This window comes from Drosophila kikkawai, chromosome 2R (assembly GCF_030179895.1).
Source record: "Drosophila kikkawai strain 14028-0561.14 chromosome 2R, DkikHiC1v2, whole genome shotgun sequence".
In the NCBI taxonomy this organism is placed as follows: Eukaryota; Metazoa; Arthropoda; class Insecta; order Diptera; family Drosophilidae; genus Drosophila; species Drosophila kikkawai.
The window spans coordinates 17,066,282-17,084,800 of record NC_091729.1 but is presented as its reverse complement, the minus strand read 5'-3'; the positions used below and the strand labels follow the sequence as shown (position 1 = coordinate 17,084,800).

At 43.6% G+C, this 18,519-nt stretch overlaps 5 protein-coding genes and 1 long non-coding RNA gene across 6 annotated transcripts; 3 read left to right on the top strand and 3 right to left on the bottom strand.

Moving 5' to 3' along the window:
- Positions 1 to 316: 316 nt before the first annotated feature.
- LOC108070904 (small ribosomal subunit protein mS39) lies at positions 317 to 2,529 on the bottom strand. The gene is made up of 2 exons (XM_017161560.3): positions 2,067 to 2,529; positions 317 to 2,014 (listed from the first exon to the last, which is right to left on the bottom strand). The coding sequence occupies exons 1-2, from the start codon at positions 2,409 to 2,411 to the stop codon at positions 383 to 385; spliced, it is 1,977 nt and encodes a 658-aa protein (XP_017017049.1). The 5' UTR covers positions 2,412 to 2,529; the 3' UTR covers positions 317 to 382.
- Positions 2,530 to 2,868: 339 nt separating this feature from the next.
- GstE14 (Glutathione S transferase E14) lies at positions 2,869 to 3,943 on the top strand. The gene is made up of 4 exons (XM_017161561.3): positions 2,869 to 3,018; positions 3,070 to 3,270; positions 3,340 to 3,462; positions 3,525 to 3,943. The coding sequence occupies exons 1-4, from the start codon at positions 2,869 to 2,871 to the stop codon at positions 3,753 to 3,755; spliced, it is 705 nt and encodes a 234-aa protein (XP_017017050.1). The 3' UTR covers positions 3,756 to 3,943.
- Positions 3,944 to 7,336: 3,393 nt separating this feature from the next.
- On the top strand, positions 7,337 to 8,819 carry LOC138928175 (uncharacterized). Its single transcript, XR_011444670.1, has 2 exons — positions 7,337 to 7,413; positions 8,469 to 8,819. It is a non-coding gene; the product is annotated as an uncharacterized lncRNA (long non-coding RNA).
- Positions 8,820 to 10,659: 1,840 nt separating this feature from the next.
- Positions 10,660 to 11,852, top strand: Mp20 (Muscle protein 20). The gene is made up of 3 exons (XM_017161578.3): positions 10,660 to 10,816; positions 10,956 to 11,288; positions 11,358 to 11,852. The coding sequence occupies exons 1-3, from the start codon at positions 10,787 to 10,789 to the stop codon at positions 11,547 to 11,549; spliced, it is 555 nt and encodes a 184-aa protein (XP_017017067.1). The 5' UTR covers positions 10,660 to 10,786; the 3' UTR covers positions 11,550 to 11,852.
- Positions 11,853 to 12,997: 1,145 nt separating this feature from the next.
- On the bottom strand, positions 12,998 to 15,453 carry LOC138928013 (uncharacterized). Its single transcript, XM_070283925.1, has 3 exons — positions 13,663 to 15,453; positions 13,505 to 13,601; positions 12,998 to 13,434 (listed from the first exon to the last, which is right to left on the bottom strand). Exons 1-3 carry the CDS (start codon positions 15,175 to 15,177, stop codon positions 13,043 to 13,045), a joined length of 2,004 nt encoding a protein of 667 aa, XP_070140026.1. The 5' UTR covers positions 15,178 to 15,453; the 3' UTR covers positions 12,998 to 13,042.
- A 278-nt stretch (positions 15,454 to 15,731) lies between these two features.
- LOC108070769 (centromere-associated protein E) lies at positions 15,732 to 18,415 on the bottom strand. Its single transcript, XM_017161368.3, has 3 exons — positions 16,379 to 18,415; positions 16,226 to 16,322; positions 15,732 to 16,155 (listed from the first exon to the last, which is right to left on the bottom strand). The coding sequence occupies exons 1-3, from the start codon at positions 18,272 to 18,274 to the stop codon at positions 15,782 to 15,784; spliced, it is 2,367 nt and encodes a 788-aa protein (XP_017016857.3). The 5' UTR covers positions 18,275 to 18,415; the 3' UTR covers positions 15,732 to 15,781.
- Positions 18,416 to 18,519: the final 104 nt, after the last annotated feature.

Here is an 18,519-nt window from a genome sequence, read left to right as displayed (position 1 = left end):
CTATCGATGTTTTGTCCAAAAAAACATCGAGAAATCGATAGCTGAAGAAATCATTTTTTTGACCAGCTCTAATTTCGAGCCAGTGTGTCCATTTCCGTTCAATTCTGGCGTTTTCGCGGTATCTGGGCACACTAAAGCAACCTAAACATACCGTAAATAAATTTTAAATAACAAAATAGTCAAAATTTTCGAATTTTTGTTATTTTATTAACGGGTAACTTATTACATTTTTTAAAAATTAATTCAATTTTGCATGTTTTTGTTTCACTTATGCTATTAAGGAGACATGGGGCTATATCAAAATTGAAAAAACCTCTAATTTTTATAGTTTATTTAACAATTTTCGTGTTTACAAAACATACTCTAGTAAAACAAGACTCTCCTACTTATCGAGAAAACTTTCGCCCACCAACGTTTTCAGCTTGGCCAAATGCGTTTCGTTCAGCGTGAATCCCTCATGGATGAGCTTGGCCAAGGCACTGGATTCCATGTTGTTCTCCACGGCATATTGCAAAGCGGCCAGCGCCTGGCTGGGTGACTTCTCCTGCACGCTAGCCTCCACATACTCGTGGAGCGCACTTTCGGCAGGGGTGCCGGGTATCCTGTGCTGGTTCTTGTCGATGTGGGCAAACACCTCGCTGGCCTTCTCGAAGTTACCACCACGAACGAGCAGCGTAAGGATGTTTCCCAGCATTTGGCCGGTGAAGGAGACCTTGCGGAGCCTCTTCATCGCCTCCTCCACTCGTTCGTACATGTCCAGAGCCACCTTGGCGCACTGTTCCGGCAGCTGCTGCTGGGCGGGTAACTCGGCATTCGGCTTGTTGTCCACCATGATGCGGAGGACGGACAGCAGGAGGCTCTCGCGGTGTGTGTGGTCAAACACCACCATGTCCGACCAGATGCGAGGCACGTGCTCGACGGCGTTGTTGATCTCGATGGCACGCAGGATCTCCTCCATGATGCCGGGCTCGGGTATGTAGATGTTGGGCACCAGCAGGTCGTAGGTGAGCATAAAGTCCTCGATCGATTCAGTCTGGCAAAGCAGCGCCAGGTAGTTGCGGTAGTAGACCGACTCCTTGAAGGAGTCACCGACCAGGTCGTAGTTCTTGCCGGTGTGCAGCAGCTCGTCCACCTTCTTGGCCAGCGACTTGTCGTTCAAATGATTGCGGCACACATCCATGGCGGTGGCAAAGAAGTACGTGTCCTTGGGGTGCTCAATCTGGAACTCTTTGCCGGCAATGTCGTTTAGAATGTCCACAATGACGTGGGAGACGGGACCCCTTTCCCGGCAGAAGATGATCAGCAGGTAGTAGTAGGTGCCCAGGCTGGGATTCACGCCCAGCTGCTTGAACTCCGGCAGCACCTGCAAGGCGGAGCTGCGGGCCAGCTTAAAGTTGCCAAAGGTGCTGATGCACTGCAGCACGGCGTTCAGGGTGCCCAGATTGGGTCTCAGCTTCTGCTGTGACATTTCCTGCAGCAGCTCCGTGCAGAGTTGCCAACGCTGCTCCGCCGTGTCCTTCAGGTAGCTCACGATTTCAATGATGGAATTGAAGGTGTTTGTGTCCAGCTGGATTTGCTTTTCACCCGCCTCCTGGAGCAATGCATAAGCACGCTCACACTGCAGATACTTGGCCATGCCGCGAATAAGCGAGGCGTAGGCCTGCGGGGTCTTGGGCTCGATTTCGGCATAAAGCTTTTCGGCCAGGTCCCCATCCTTCCAGGTCTTGCCGTGCCGGTCACGTCTCCTATTGTTCTGGATGAACCAACGCTCCTCGATGTACTCCTCCGGCAGCGGCTCCTGGTTGTTGTGGAAGCACACCAGCTCCAGAAGGCTCTGCTTTAGATCCGCGCTGATGGGACTTCCCTTTTGCTCCAGGAGGTTGTACACCAGCACGGCATCCTTGACCTCACTCTGGGCGATGAGCTGCTGGAGAGAGCTCTCGTCCACCTCGGAATTCTCGGTGTAGACCATGCTGGGGGCGAACTTCTCCACTGCCGGCTGTGCCTCTTGATGCTGAAAAGAGATTCTAATTCAGTTTATGGTTCTATTTCCCTTATTTACTCACCAAAAAGAGTTCGCGGTGCTCCTCCTTGATCCACTTGGCCGCCTTGCGACCGGACTCCTTGGACATGGCATACGTGCGCTTCGCCGCATTGGACATGGGTATCAGGAACGGGTCGTCATGGAACTTGTAGTGCGGCGCCGTGTGGTCCCTGCCCACGGTACCGGCCAGGGCCTGCAGTATGTCCGTGGGCGTGCGCTCGATCCTATTGGGAATCTCAAACGGGGAATCCTCCTCCGCCGGCGCCGCATTGCTGCTGGCGGCGGTTGTGTAATGTGCTCCGCTGGAACCCAGGCTACGTGCAATGCTCGCCCGCGGCAGCAATCTCAGGTGGCGCGACAGGAACATGGTTATGCAGGTGAGGCCACAAAACAGAGGGGTTTTCAGTTATAAAACAGGAAATATTAATATTATTAAATGTTCTTCTGTTTTTTTAGTTTAGTGTTGCCAGATGCAAATCTGGCTCTTTCACTGAAACATTTCGCGGAAGCTTTTAGCTGGGCACACTAAAAGGTCGATTATTGCGCTATCCAACACTGCTTCAGGGTTACAGAGTCGATGAACAAATAATCGTTAGATTTGAATTAAAAGCATGAATAAAGTTCTTAGTTATAGGAATATAAAGTATGTTTTTACTTTAAAAATAATGTATGCAAGCTAATATTTAAGTCAGAATATTATTTTATTTAAAATGTTCATTGTATACTCCCCACAGCTGTCTCAAGACAGTCCCTGCAGTCGCGTTTAGTCACTGATCGGCTTTCATTGCGCTCGCTCCTTTGTTTTTCTACCTGATCTGTGCGAGATGTCTCAACCCAAGCCGATTTTGTACTATGACGATCGCAGTCCGCCGGTTCGCAGCTGTCTTATGTTAATTAAACTGCTGGATATCGATGTGGAGCTTCGTTTTGTGGATCTTTTCAAGGGCGAGCAATTCCAGAAAGACTTCTTGGCGGTAAGTCAGGGTAATTTATTCGTTGAATTTTTCTCAAGTTTTTTTTTTTAGATAAATCCCCAGCATAGCGTTCCTACTCTGGTCCATGATGATCTCGTACTGACCGATAGCCATGCCATACTCATCCACCTGGCGGAAAAGTTCGACGAGGGTGGCAGTCTGTGGCCCAAGGAGTATGTCCCACGAATGAAAGTCCTGAACCTCCTGCTCTTCGAGTGCTCCTTTCTGTTCCGTCGCGATAGTGATTTTATGGTGGGCTTTTCCCTTTTTACATTTTCCTTTTTAATTGAATTTAATTTAATTTGTAAACAATTTCCACAGTCTGCTATTGTTCGCCAGGGATTCGCCCATGTGGATGTGGCTCACCATGAACGCAAGCTGACCGAGGCATATGGCATCATGGAGGGCTACCTGGAAAAGAGCAACTACATGGCCGGGGAGCAGGTAAGACGAGGAGGTATGGCTCAATCAAGTTTAGAATTTCACCTTTGTTGCTGCGGTTTCAGCTGACGCTCGCCGACTTCTCCCTGGTGACCACATTGAGCACCGTCAATCTCATGTTTCCGCTGACGCGATTTCCACGTCTGCAGCATTGGTTCACCGCGATGCAGCAGCTGGATGCCTACGAAGCCAACTGCAGCGGGCTTGAGAAGCTGCGGCAGACGATGGAGGCCATAGGCAACTTTCAGTTTCCCTCATCCTCATCCTCCTCATCTGTGGGGGAAGTTGGACCCTAAGCTCTTGATGGTTATTAAATCGTGTGTTTAATTTAGATGCAGGCTATGGTTTGGTATTGGTAATTAAATTTTTGCTGTGATGGTGAAGGGAATTGATTTAAAGTTGGTCTTAAATCTTTTAAAAATAAATATATTCTTTAGCACTTAACACTTAAACCTATACCTTCCTTTTAGTTTTAAGTTCTCCAAGAAATTCTGTACTATATCGAAAATTCAAAATAAATTCAATGATTTTAAATATATTCAACTATTTTCAGCTGTATTATCCTTTTATCGCTAGCTTTTCCAAGTACCCTTGATTATGTAAATACCTCTTTTTGAATTCCAGGAACTCATCATGTTTGAAATGGGATAGATCGAGTTAGGGTCTCGTCTGCAAATTAATGTTTGCCCTGCTGGAGGGAATTACTAATGTGTAATACCGCTAATTTCAAAGCAATTTCGCGGCTGGCCGCGACCTTTGCCCGGCTCATTAACATATCCTCGTATGCCATGCCCCTCTTGTTTACTTCTCGAAAATGTTGGCAAATATTTGGCGGCTCTGGGTCGGACGTTTGTGCCCTAATGACAGCTTGTCAGGCCTAATAGCCATATCGAGTGCCCTCCAGTTGAGCGGGGTAGGTAATCCCTTTCGAGAACCCCTCCTCGCTAATTGCTGTCGAGGATTTTCCGGGGAACTTGGAGCAAGTACCAGTAATTCGATGCCCTGGCCAGTCAACTCGAACAAAGTTTAACGCACGCATCGCTCACTATCTCATCCTTGAAACGTGCACCTGGTGGCAACAACTCCTCATTGGATTTTTGCTCCTTTGACTCGACTTGACTGTCTGGGAAAATTCAACTGCAGCTATTGCTAGAATTTTGTGGGTGCCAGAGATTTTCCAGCTTCTCGGGGCACGCGGCAAACTTTGCGCTTTGGCCTGCAAGTTTTTCAATTTCGCTCTGGCGTTGTCTCAACATTTATCTGCCCTTCACGTTCGTTGTCAGTGCTGGTGCAGAGATTCCTGGTTTGTCCTGTCGTTGTGGACGTCAGGACGATTTAGCTTCTTGCCAACGGTCGCCAAAAGCGCATCCTGAATACAGGAAACTGAATTGTTTTACTCAAGTTTTGCTTTACTCTTCTGCTAAAGCAGAGCTTAGCAACTTTGTCAAGGGATTTGCATTCATTTGCAAGTTTATTTTATGGCAAGAAAAAATAGTTATGGGAGGTCTAAAGGTTAGGGGATCAGAAATGTGACTTTAAAGCAGATTATATATTCTTGTTTTTACAAGTTGTATAAACTTGGTATGCTAGTTTAATTTAAATTGAACTCTTAATTGAAGAGCATTTTTTGTTTCGCTGCTGGGAAAATTCTATAATTTTTTCTACCAATTTCTTGTCTGTATTTGCATGTCGCTATGAATTCGATTAAAGGCCACGTCCCCTCTTCATACATGAAATTTTATTTATGGGCTTGTCCCAGCCGCCGTGCCGGACGAGGATGATGCAATGCCGCCCACCCACTGGGAAGTGAATTGATATTTAAAAGCGAAAAAAATACATTTTTGTATTGTACATGTACTGTCCGCTAATTTAAATCATTGTTATTGTTATTATGAGACTAAAAAAATAAATAATTGAATGGGGGCAGCAAAGGCAGGGACTTTTTAACCTGCATAAATTAGGAGCAGCATAAACAAATGGAAATAAGCTACGGTAAAACTCGGTGATAACAAGTTAACTTTTTGCTTCAAGAGGGGTTATCAGTTTTTGTTTTATTTAAAACAAGCGGAAGCATTAATTTAAATATATATTGATTTTTTAATATTTTATGTTCTTTGATTTAAAAGGGTTAAATATTAGTTTAAGTCTTCTTTTGGTGGGATGTATGTGTTAAGTTAATTACTTCCTTCACAAAAATTGTAATAGCCTTCTTTGTATTATATTTATTTACATAATTTCTAACTTATAATCAAAGTATATACTTATTAATTCTTTATATTCTTATTTTCCCTAGACTCATGCTGACAGCTGCATAATTTTCACATACAACAAATTCTGGAATAATGTTTCTGGTTGTCTTTTGTTATTTTTTTTGCCAACTTCCTGTTGTAATTCCTCCACACTCGAGGCCTTGCATATTTTCTCGCCAGAGCAGACGCCATTATTAGGCACATAATGGCATCAAATTAGCATAGCTGTTAAAAATTTAAGCCTACAAGTCCTTGCCAAGGAGAGAACCCTAATGTGGCACACATTGCCATTTACAAATCGAGTTATGGATGTCAGTCGAGAACAACTTTTGTTCCAAAAACTTTTTTTTTTATTCGCAAAATTCGGGGGGGGGGGGCCGAACTGCTTGAGCCTAATGCTGCCGAATACTTTGTGCAAATTGATTTAGTGAAAGCGGGCTGCTTTGAAGTCTGCTCTCTGTCCTCCTCGCCGGCGCCTGTCAGTCAATTTGTCGAAATGGAAAGTTTTTGTTGGGGAAATGCGAAGGGGGAGCCAAAACCTCATTACACGCGCTCTCCTATTAAGTAGCCTAGCAGCCGGCTTTAAAGTGTTAGCCAGGAAATTCAATTAGGCCAGGGGACATGCCACACGCCGCACTGCCAATTCACAGGGCCATTCACAGGACCTCCGGGGTCAGAGTCAGTGGTGCGTGTTGCTGAAATATTGACAAAGTTTTCGCATTCGGCCCGGCGATTTCGGGTTTAGTTCTTCGATTATTACTCGGGGCCAGTATTTGCCGATTTCATTTCGGGTCAGACAAGTTGGTTTTTTGGCCACTGCTGAGTTGGCCATAAATTGGAAAGCAGTCACAGTTGAATTATTGATTAAAAGCAACGGCTGCTGCTGCCCCAGTCGCTTAAGCCGCACACTTTTATAGCAAATAACATATATAAATTTCTATTGTATTATTTTCACCTTCTTGGCAGGGCCAATATCCATGGCCAGCCGGCGAAGGAGACCTTTTTGTTGTGGTTAAGTGCTAGGCATCTTGGTCTTGCGGTCCTGCTGAATTTCTAATTAACCTTTTTTGGTTTTTCTCTGGGCGGAGGCTAAGCCACACCCACGGCGCCAGTATCATTTATTCGTTGGGCTAAAGAGTAAAGACAGAGTTCGGGGTGAATGATATTGGGTGGAAAGCCAAACACAGATCCGAGAGGAGCACACCAAACAAACATCTGACAACCGACAAACAAAAAAGTTCAAAAGATTTCGAATCGCAATAATTGCTGAAGCAAAAGTTTGGAATAAATATAAAACTTTTTACTAAGGGGTGGCATTAGAAATACCCTTTTTTTAAATTTGTAAATAGCTAAGGAAATAAAGAAGAATAATATATAAATAAATTACTAGAAATTGTGATTAAAAATGAAGAAAATTTCGTTTGAGTTAGGAAAAAACTTGATTTAAAATAAAAATTAAATGAGTTGTTACAAAAAAATCGTATCAAAGACAATCAGAACAATATCCTCTTTTAAATTCACAGGACACCTCTTCAAGTCCAAGCCAACCTCTTGCCAAAAGTGTATAAAAATAATTCAAGTATGCCAAGAAATAAATGCAAATTGAATGCTAAGGTTAGCCAAAACTCACGCCAAAATCTGTTTACACTTTGTGGTTCCCTTTTCTGTTCCGGACGAATTGTTAGGACTACAATATTGGCAAAAGGTAAAATGTATAAATATCAAAGAATAAGTATTTTTTCCCCCAACAGAAATTTGTATACCATGTTTTTTTTTGCGACAATGTGAAAATGCGAAAATTTATTTAATTGCTTTTGTCGCTAGAAGCGGGAAGACGTCTCGAGGAATTATGAGAAACTTATAAATAACTATTCCCGCCGGCCGTCCCAATGCCATGTCAGCCGAGTGTTTATTTTCGTTAAGAAAATGACGACATTGGGCATGATTTTCCAATTAAATGTTGAGCTTAAATAAATAATGTGGCTATTCTTGGCCGGGCACGAATGCTCTGTGAGTGTTACTGTTCGATTCCATTCGACTCGGCGGCTCTGTTTGTTTATAAATGAAATTGCAGTCCAGCCTGGGTCCGGGAAGCAGACAATGCTTGACTCAATTTCCGTTTCCGCTCCAGCTTCACTGTAAGCCAGCAGCAGCGGAAGCGGCACAAATGCCGGCAAGTGGTTGCTCTCCCCTCCAGGCGGCGTGTAACTCTCAGACCTTATCCCTTATCCTGGCCGCCTCCGAACGACCTAATTTTCGGTCGACTTCATCTCGGATATGCGTTGCCATTTTGGCCGCCTTTTTTGGGGGCTATTGTGCCATTGGTGGCCATTTCGGGGCGGAGGCCTTGGCCTTTGTGGAGTTTTTATGCTGATTTATGGGAAAATAATCCCCACCAACTTAGCGCCTAGTGCGAGGCGGGACACAGAAAGTGGTTTCTCGCCAGGATGTTTGCACACTTGAATCTAATTTTGCTCGGCAAACACGAGTTCTGTAGGTACACTGGAAATGAGATGGAATAAGGGGAATTTCTGGAATTTTATGATTCTAATTTTTAATATTTTTTAAACATACTTTATAATCTGTCAATGGTTTGGTACCATTTCTGAGCCCAGAAAATATTTATAAATATATGTTATAAAAGCTTCATTAAAGGCAGCTCTTACCTAGATTTTATTAATCTAAAAACCAAGATATATAGTTTTTAAAAACACAATAACCTAATAGCCTTTGATTTATGTTATTATTTATCTCTCCCAGTGTATCTCCTATATGCAATTTGGCCAAAAACGACACTGGCTGATGAGAATGCATGAAAAGGCCCTGGCAAAACCATTCCGTTTATGGCCAAGGGTCCGGATAAACATTTAATCAGGCGTGTTGTGTGTTTGGACTGCAATTCAACTTTTGGGGCCAGACCGAAGGATTTTTGCAGAATTCTCAGGAGTACCATAGCATAATTGAATTCGATTCTTTCACAGTACAGCCAGCTTCCCCCAACTTCAACAGGGCCCACGGAATGCAATTACAATAATTTAATTGCCATGAAAAATGGCCGCACATCTGCGGGGCATTAATTAAATTTTTGTGAAGACAATAGTCGAAAACCGAGCCTTGGGCGAATTTAATTCACTTAAATGGCAGTCAGTCGGCGGCGGCGGTGGGGCATAATCGCAACAATTGCGGCGGTTTACTCAAATCCGCAGAGTATTTGTTAATTAAACAAAAAAATATATAAAAAAGCAAGGCAACTGTCCGTTGATGTGCCGCGGGCCAAGGAGGCGGTAAAAATAAACGAACACGCCATCTGTTTATGCGGGCGTGAGAAAAGCCTGGAAAATCTCGACTATTTCGGCTCCACCTGTTCGGAACTCGGTATTCGGAATTCGGAATTCACAGTTCAGAATTCAGAAATAGTCGGCACTACCCAGAGCACAAATGTGTCGGGCCTTTTACGTGTATGCCTTGGATTTTCCGAGTGTTATCGAAATTGTATCCGCTCTAGCATAAGATTTTCCCCTCGGCTTTTCATCGCTCTGTCCCGCTCGAAATAGATGTCGTCGTCGCTGGCAATATTTGTTTTTGTTTGGTTTTTCCCCTGGTACTTTTAGATATATTAAATATTCAGCTTCTTCGTTCTTTCTGGGGGGGGCACGAACTTTGGCTATCCAGTCGCCTTGTCATGTCGACTGTTGCTCACTTTATTGCCTGCCCTCTTGTTGTGATTTTAGGGGCACTTTCCCGACTGCTGTCTGTCTGTCTTTCCTCCCCAAAAAAAATGTGTTTTTCAATAACACAAGGCGCATAATTCAAATTAATTGTCTGGACATAACAAAGCAGAGCTGCTGCTGGCCTTGTAAACTCGAAATCTTATTTGATATTTATTAACAGATTATAATGCAATTTATTGCTAATTTGATGGGTTTAATGCAGCCGAGAGACGAGAGGCTGTGTTTAATTTTAACTGCAATTATGAGGAGGTGTGCGTCTTTTAATTATCGAAATTATTCGGTTTATTAATACATAATTTGTAGACTCATTTAAATACAAAGTGGTTTTAATTATTATGGGGTTTTATAGGAATATATGATACTTCTTTTAAATATAAGCATGTAATTGTATGTAAGAAATTCACAAGCATCAGAGGTATATTTAACAATTTATAAATTTGAAAGAACTCAATTTTAGAACTTATTTTAAAGGAACAATAAACCTTTATAAATGAAACCATTACATCTCCTTTTGAGCTCTTTATTTTATTTATCTTTTAGTAACTTTATAATCCTGATTTCAATTTTTGTATGACTTCCAAGCCATAAATTAACTTTTAAGGTAGCAAATATCACCTTCATAATGTTATTGCCTGTTCAATAAATTCCCCCTTAAAAACCCAGGACAGCTATAAAATATAAATATAGTCTCTGAATATTTATGGTTAATTATTTTTCGCACTTTCCTCTCCTCGACTATTGTTCGCAAAGTAGCTTCTGGAGAATGTGTCGTACGATGAGATACGATTCGTTGCCATTTTTAATTATGACCCAATCCCTGCCGATTCTTATTAAAATTACGAGCAATGCACGCGCCCGAAACGAGTGCAAAATGGCATCCACCGAATGCGGAATGTCAGCAGGACAGCTGGCCTGGTCGAGTCCGAAAAAATGCGGTTAACATGCAAATGAGCAGCAGAGCAGGGAGCGCATTTACACACACACACACAGCCTAACACGGATTTCTATCGATTGGACGTGTGTGAAAATTATTAAGCATTTGGATATTTTCCTTTTACTCGGCCGACAACGACGACGACGACGATGGTCTTTAATTATAGCGGACGAGTCATGCGAGGGTGGCGGGCAAAAGTCGGCGCTTCGATTATATAGAACGCCCACACACTTCACAGCCTCTCACACACTCGACTCCGAAATTCGGATATATTTTTGGAAAATTCTTGAACGCTTTCCGAATCGGACGGAGAACGCTCTCTCGCGCGCTTTAAAAGCCGCATACGCCCCGTTGGCTGCATCAGTCTCTTGTGAAGATCACACAGAACCCGAACCCAAATCCAGAAAACAAACATGTCTCTAGAGCGTGCCGTTCGTGCCAAGGTGAATAATCAACAAGCAGTGAAAAGAATCCTTAAATCGAATCAAGACAAGAGTGAAAACAACAGTGAAAAAAAAATATTATACTGTGAAGAAATTGTGACTAAATGTTGTGTCCTTTTTGTTCTTTAATCCAACTTAGATTGCCGGCAAGCGCAATCCCGAGATGGACAAGGAGGCCCAGGAATGGGTTGAGGCCATCATTGGTGAGAAGTTCCCCGCCGGCCAGGCCTACGAGGATGTGCTTAAGGACGGCCAGGTGCTGTGCAAGCTGATCAACATCCTGGCGCCCAACTCGGTGCCCAAGGTCAACTCCTCGGGCGGCCAGTTCAAGTTCATGGAGAACATCAACAACTTCCAGAAGGCGCTCAAGGATTACGGTGTGCCCGATATCGATGTCTTCCAGACCGTCGATCTGTATGAGAAGAAGGACATTGCCAACGTGACCAACACCATTTTCGCTCTGGGCCGTGCCGTAAGTTTGAGATCTTTAGTTTTCGATGAGAACTAGATTTTTAATTGATCTTTCCTTGGCTTTTGGCAGACCTACAAGCACGACGATTTCAAGGGTCCCTTCCTGGGCCCCAAGCCCGCTGATGAGTGCAAGCGCGACTTCACCGATGAGCAGCTGAAGGCCGGCCAGACCATTGTTGGTCTGCAGGCCGGTTCCAACAAGGGAGCCACCCAGGCTGGCCAGAACCTCGGCGCTGGCCGCAAGATCCTGCTCGGCAAGTAAGCGGCGAGCGATGGTCCTTTTTCTTCTTTTCTACACGTATGCTAAGTGACCCGCACACACACACATATATATCTCTATATATATATATTTTGTATAATCAAACATCAACACAAAGATATTCCTCACCAAGCAAAAAAAAAAAAAAGATATCAACAACAACAACAACTCAACAAACACTCACACAAACAACAAATACACAAAAGCAACGCAAAGGCTCGTAGCAACATAGAAAGCCTTAAAATTAAGTATACGCCTAAGTTAATCATATTTATGAGTACACAATAAAGTAATTCAAAAATCCCAGTTTCCAATCCGATTCCGATCACCTCTGTAACCTTGAGCTCTCTACGTTCTTGCCGTTTTTGCTGTTTTGTGTGGGTGTAGAGACTTTATTTATCTGCCTATGGCCACCAAATGGTACGCAGCAGTACGTTCTATAAATGAATTTTTTTTTTATATATATATATATATGTATCATCCTATCGCCGTTATAAACTAAACATAAACACACACTCTGATCGGCTGTGTGCGATTTGAAAAAATTCCGCTGAAGCGTGTCGAGGTCACTACATCGGCGATGGGCAGAGTTAACATCAAGATTGGGCTATATATCCATCTATATATCTATGAAAAATCAAGCTAAAAGCTCACCTGTCCGAGGCGTGAAATTGTTCTCTCTAAAAACAACATAGACAGGGATGTATGTATTTGCAGGTGCAACCAAGATGAAGGTGCCAAGAAAAAAATGGCAGACAGTTTTTGAGAATAAATATTTCACGCCTCAACTGGCACTTTTCTAATATCCTAATTTATTATCGTTGCCCGTTACCCCCAAAAGTTTACTAAACCAAAGTCTATATATAAAATCTTCTCAAAAAGAACCTTAAAATTCATAGCATAAGAAGTATTAATCATTAATGAATCAGTCTTTTAAGCATTTCACATTTTGACAAGGGTATTTCCAGGGGTATAAGTATGGGTTATTTTCCTAGTTTTCATCTATATGTACCTTTTTCTAAATAAATATTTGCTCCATTAGTTGAGGCTAATTAGCATACTAAGAACGTGAGTACTTCCCATTTCATAACAAAAAAAAATATTAAAAATAAAGCGTGCCAAAATCAGAATTGTTATTATTTTTAGAATTTTTAGAAATTTCCAACAATTGGCTGCTTGAATTCAACGTTTTCTTCTCCGCATTTCATTTTTTTCTTTGTAGTTGTTGCCGAATATCTAGTGGGAATAAATAAAAACAGGCAAATAAATAACAAACTTGACACTGAAAATCTGAGGGGGAAATATATTTTTATAATGGTTCATTAAGAGATTTTCTCTACCGGCTCAGGGTTATTATTGATGCATGATCCTCTATAGGTAAAAACTCTTGGATTTTGTCAATTAATTAAGCCTGTTATTTATCGTATAAGGAAAAGTGACAAACAAAAATGTTTTTATTAAGATTTTGTTCTCTTGCTGCTTTATTGTGAAATGAGTCAATAATTTATACTGCTATTAGTATCTTTTTGACACACAAAGCTTATTCTCTGAATAAGGGACTGGACGGTTTCCTTGAGCCCTGCTACGCGCTCCCGCGTCTCCTGGATGTAGACCTGTGTCCTGTCGTAGTCGTACATCAGAGATGGCATGGAAATAATACCGCCCTGGAAAACCAGCTCATTGGTCTTCGCCCTTATACTTTTGCGCTGAATTTTTGCGAGGTACAGCTGGTTCCTAAGCTCGGTCTTTTTTATATTCCTTTTCGCTAACTGATCCCTGCGAAATATTAGTCTGTGTTGCAGTGCCAGCATTTTTTCTCGATTGTGCTGACCCTGGGTTAGCTCTTTGTGGTACTTTGCGCGCATCATTTTCAGCTCAGCATTTCGGTCTAAGAGAGGGATAAAGTGGCACATATAATTATGAGAAACTTAAGTCAAGAAACAGGAAAATCTTAATACCTTCAACTTTTCTTTCGATGCCCTGTAATTTGCTCTGCAGGCATAAGAAGTCGTCCATGCTCACATGGTCATCCACGTAGCCCAGCTCTTTGATTTCCTGAAGAAGAAGAGTTTAAAAGAGTTAAGACGGACAAAGGTAGCCTTCGCTGGATACGTACTTCTTCTAACTTGGCAAGATTGTGCTTCTGAATAATCAGCAAATACCGGTTGTCGCCGACCTCCCTCCGGTAATGCTGCATTAGGCGCAGCTCGCGCGCTACCAGGCGCTTCAGCAGATCATTCTCGGAATCTGACCGGATGAGGACTTGGCGCACAGTCTGCTCCAAATGGTGCTCGGTGCCGAGTGCGGCGTACATGGCATTATTAAGCTCCAACTGCGCCTTGGTGGTCAGCTTGCCGACCTTGACCTTGATCAAGGCAACGCGATCCTCTCCCAGGGCCACGCTGGCTAGTCCCTTACTGTAGCGTTCTTGGTAGCTTAACCTATCTCGGTCCGAAAGCTCTTCAAGGGCGCGTTTATTCTTAGTCAAGAGGTAGTGTTCGACCATCAATTGGTTAAGCGCCCTGTTCAAGTTCGCCACTTCTATAAGCTGCTCCATGCCGTCCAGTAGTCCGCTGATGAGCTTATTCTTATCAAGCTGAGTCCGTAACAGCTGATCGTGATTGAGACCATCAATCACATTGGTAATGAGCACGGTAATGAAGTTTTTAATGATCAGTTTCGTATCCGTGGGCTTTGAAATTTGCTGTTCAGCTTGGGAGTATATGGTATTCATGGAGAAAAACTGATTGAGAAACGAGATTTGACTTTGCTTGGTGATAATGGGAGTTTGCGCGACTGATTCGATGGACGACGACGTATCCTCTTTTTCATTATCGACCTCGACTTTCTGGAGCGAATGGCCCGATTGCAATTCGCTCAAGTCCGCTGATTGCGATTCGGACGACAGCTCGCTGTCGCTCTCGGTTTGGATTACGGGTCCGCCAGGGGCAAAGGATTTCTGGGACACTACGTGTTCTATTACGAAGTCATCGGACAGCGACAAGTCTGAGATGCTGGGCACTAACATTAGCCCATCGACCGCCGTCCTCAAGGGATCTAGGGAGCTCTCGCTGTCCACTTCACTGTGCCTCTTGAGGGGGTCTTCATCACCATCAGATGTGACGGATGTCCATGACACATTGGATTCAAAATTCTGGCTTTCAATGTCTTCTTCGATATTTTCCTGAAAGGCATACTGTTCCCATGAAGAGTCATCAGGGGAGCTTGTTCCCTTCTCCAGTTGCAGTAGCATTTCTCTCTCCTTCTGCTCCTGCAACTTCAGTCGGCGGCAGACTTCCTGAACGCGCCTCAGTTTCGTCGCCATCTGTTCATCGCGTAGTAGCTTGCCACCGCTTAAGGTTCCTACTTCTTCCGCCAGTGAATTCGGCGGTACCTCATCCTGCATCGATGTCTCCTGGGGTACCACATTCTGCAGCAATGACTCTTGGGGTACCACCGCCTGCAGTATTGACTCCTGGGCAACCACCGCCTGCAGTGTAGACTCTTGGGGTATCACCTCCTGCAGTGGAGACTCTTGGGGTATCACCTCCTGGAATGTTAATTCCTGGGCTTCCTCATCCTGCAGTAGTACAGGCGACTCCTCCAAATCCTTAATTGTATCAGTCGTCATTGCGCGGGGTATATACTTTTCTATGTATTTTTACCGTCCAAATTCTGCAGTTTAACGGTTTTATACCTCTATATAGTGAGGCTATAGCTTCAGTTCTTATTTTTATTATTATTATTTTATATATTTTGTATTTTTTATATTCGTTTTATATAGTATTATGTGTTTTTTTGTATATATATTTTTTAATATTATTTTTTGTGTTTTTTGTTCCTATTTTAAGGGTTTTTTTTGTGGAGAATTGTTGTGTTCTTGTTTGTGTACGGATGTATTGTGAGTGTGGTTTAGGCTTTTGCCTTGACAGACAGGGGACTCAGTTTACTAGGTTTTCGTAATTTCATTTTCATTTAAATAGGTTAAATTACCCCTAAAAAGTAAGAGAGAGGTCTCACCTTAACCCACTATAGAAAGCTATTCTTTTAGAATTTTTTTATTGGCCCGGTGTCTACCCTTCCTTTAAAGTTTCGCAAACATCACAGGATCAATTTTAGGTAGGCAGCTAATGGATTTGCTTTGCTAGTAAGTGTAGAAACCGACCCCTAAAGCAAAAAGCCTTGTTGCATATCCGTGTTTTTATTGATACTTTCAGACTAAAGATGACAAATTTCTAGATACTCCGTGCTGTAAGTAGGGAGACACGGCGTGTGATCGCCTTCACAGTGTCTCTTAGCTTGGTCACCCGCTCCTGACTCTCCTTTACCTGCTCAACGGTATGGTCGTACTCGTACATCAGCGAGGGCATCGCCAGGATGCCGCCCTGGAAGGTCAGCTCCTTGCGCTTTTCCCGGATCTTTGTGCGCTCCAGCTTTTCGCTATACAGCCTGGCACGCAGAGATCGCTGCTTATTGATGGCCTTGGTCAGCGTGATCTTATTAAGTTGCAGCTTGTCTCCCAGAGCGAGAGCCTTCTCCCTATTGTGATGGGTGTGGTGAACTTCCATCAGATACTGGCTACGTATCTTGTTTAGGTCCACATTGCGCTCTGTTACAAATGGAATAGGGATTGGTTAACTAAATTCTTGGTGAACTTAAAATCTCGGGCCGGTGCTCACCTTCAATTTTCTTCTGCAGGTTAATTACGTCGTTCTGAATACATATATAGTCCTGGATGCTTACAGTGCTGCTGAGAGTTTCCAGTTCCTTAAGTCTCTATGGAAGGATCAACTTTAGTAAAGATTATATTCTTTTGTGAACCGCTTACTCACCGCCTGAAGGTGGCCCAAGGTGTGCTGTTTGGTGATTAGACGGATTCGCATGTCGCTGATCTCGTTCCGCTTCGCATTCATTTGTCGTAGTGCCCAATCGACGTAGCGTTTGAGGAATTCGGAGTCTGGCCGAACGAGGTACTTGCGCATTTTTTGCTCTAGCACTGCCTCTGAGGTGAAGACAACGCTATGGACCCCTTGCAGGTTGAGTATCACCTTGTTAATCTGGGCGGCGTATTTATGCTTAATTGTGTCCACGTGCAAGTTCAGGTTATCCACCGTGCACAGGGCATTGAAGTAGCGGGCGTAGTAGTAGCTCATCCTTTCCTCGTTCAGCTGTGCGAAGACCCGGTTGTTCCGGAGACGCTTGTAGTAGTCCGCGAGCCGGGTGTTTAGCATATCGTTTAAGGCCTTCTCGCAAATGTAAGTGTCGGTGATATTTCTCAGTTCATTAGCCAGCTTCGTCTTGTCGCACTTCAACCGCAGTCTATCGTCTAATCTCTGAGATTCATATGCTGTGACTATCTTCTGTAGTAGATCTTCCACGAAATCATGAACTATGGTGTCCACTCCGAGTTCCTTCATGGGAATTTCCTCCTCATCCTCGAGTTCCAATTTGTTTTGAAGCGCAATAAAGGAATCATGAAGGTCATCAAAGGTTAACGCCTTCTTCTTTGCCTCAGGAAAGGGAACGACAATACTATCGTGCATCTCCAAAATCTCGGAAGAGCCCTCCTGAAGGTCGGCAGCTGCCGCCATGTCATCCTGGCTTTCTTGTCCGAAAAGCGAAATCTGATCCGAGGAAGACGAGCTTGAGAGCAAAGCTCCAGTAGTTGGATCTACAAAGTAGCCCCTATCCTCGTCCATGCTAGTGATTGAATTGTCCTTTTGTGGCGGGTAAACGGGCTCATTCTCCTCCGATATGTCCGACAGGCTGGGCATCTCAAAGTTGCGCAGAAAGTCGGACTTCAACTGGACAGTGTCCGAGGCGATTTTAATTGATTTAGACGATTTAATTGATTTAGACGATTTAGCCGATAGGACGCTGGGACTATCAATATTATCGTACTTGGTATCCTTGTAGAAGATTTTGTCATCTTTGGCGGTATCTTGTTTCAGGGCCCCGAAAATTCCCCGAGTCGGGGCTTCCTTAACTCTTAACTTGGGTTCCTCAATGTCACTCTCTTCCTCCTCTAAGATAGAGCCAGAAGATCCTAACCCTTCTTCATCCTTGTAGTCCTCCTTGTCCTCTGCCTGTTGGTCCTCCTGGTGCTCCTCCTGGTGCTCCTCCTGATGCTCCTCCTGATGCTCCTCCTGATGCTCCTCCTGATGCTCCTCCTGGTGCTCCTCATGCTCTTCCTCTTCCTCACCGACCATATCCTCCATTTCCGTGGGCTCTTCACCAGTCGTACCAAAATTGTAGCGTTTGTTTATCGCTTCCTTTCGGCGCTGCTTTCGTTCTTGTTGCATTTTAGTTTTTAGCTCTTCTTCCGATAAGGCATCACCTTCGACATCAACCCTATTTTCCCCTTCAACCTGGTGTACTTCGTTGGAAAATGCAATTTTAGTGTGTTCCGTGGGCAGGCTTTCCGGCTCCGGCTCCAACTCGGTAGCTGGTCCAGTTTCCTTCCGAGCATGGTCCTGGGAGAGCGTTTCCTTTAACTCGGAAGCCTGGGAGAGCGTTTCCTTTAACTCGGAAGCCTGGGAGAGCGTTTCCCTTGACTCGGACGCCTGGGAGAGCTTCTCCTTTGACTTGGGAGCCTCCACTGCGACTTCGAGCCTTGCCTCAGAAGGCAAGACCACGGGGGCAATTGCAATCTCCGCCTGCTCTGCAGTTGCCTCAGTGGTCTCGAGGACCTGCAGTACTTCCGGGGTGGACTCGGGGTCTTGGGCCATTATTGTATGTGTATGTGTAAATGTAATTTCTGTGATTATAATAATTATAACTATTTTTTTTTATATATTTTTTTATGTATTTTATTAAGTGTTAAATGTACCTGCCGATGTTGTGTGTTTGAGTTTCTGTATGATTGTGACAAATAACACAAAAGTTTAGAATAGCTAGATAAAAAGTTGGTAGTATATACAGAATTTGTTGAATTTAATGGAATTAACACTTTAAATATACATATGTTTAGGGG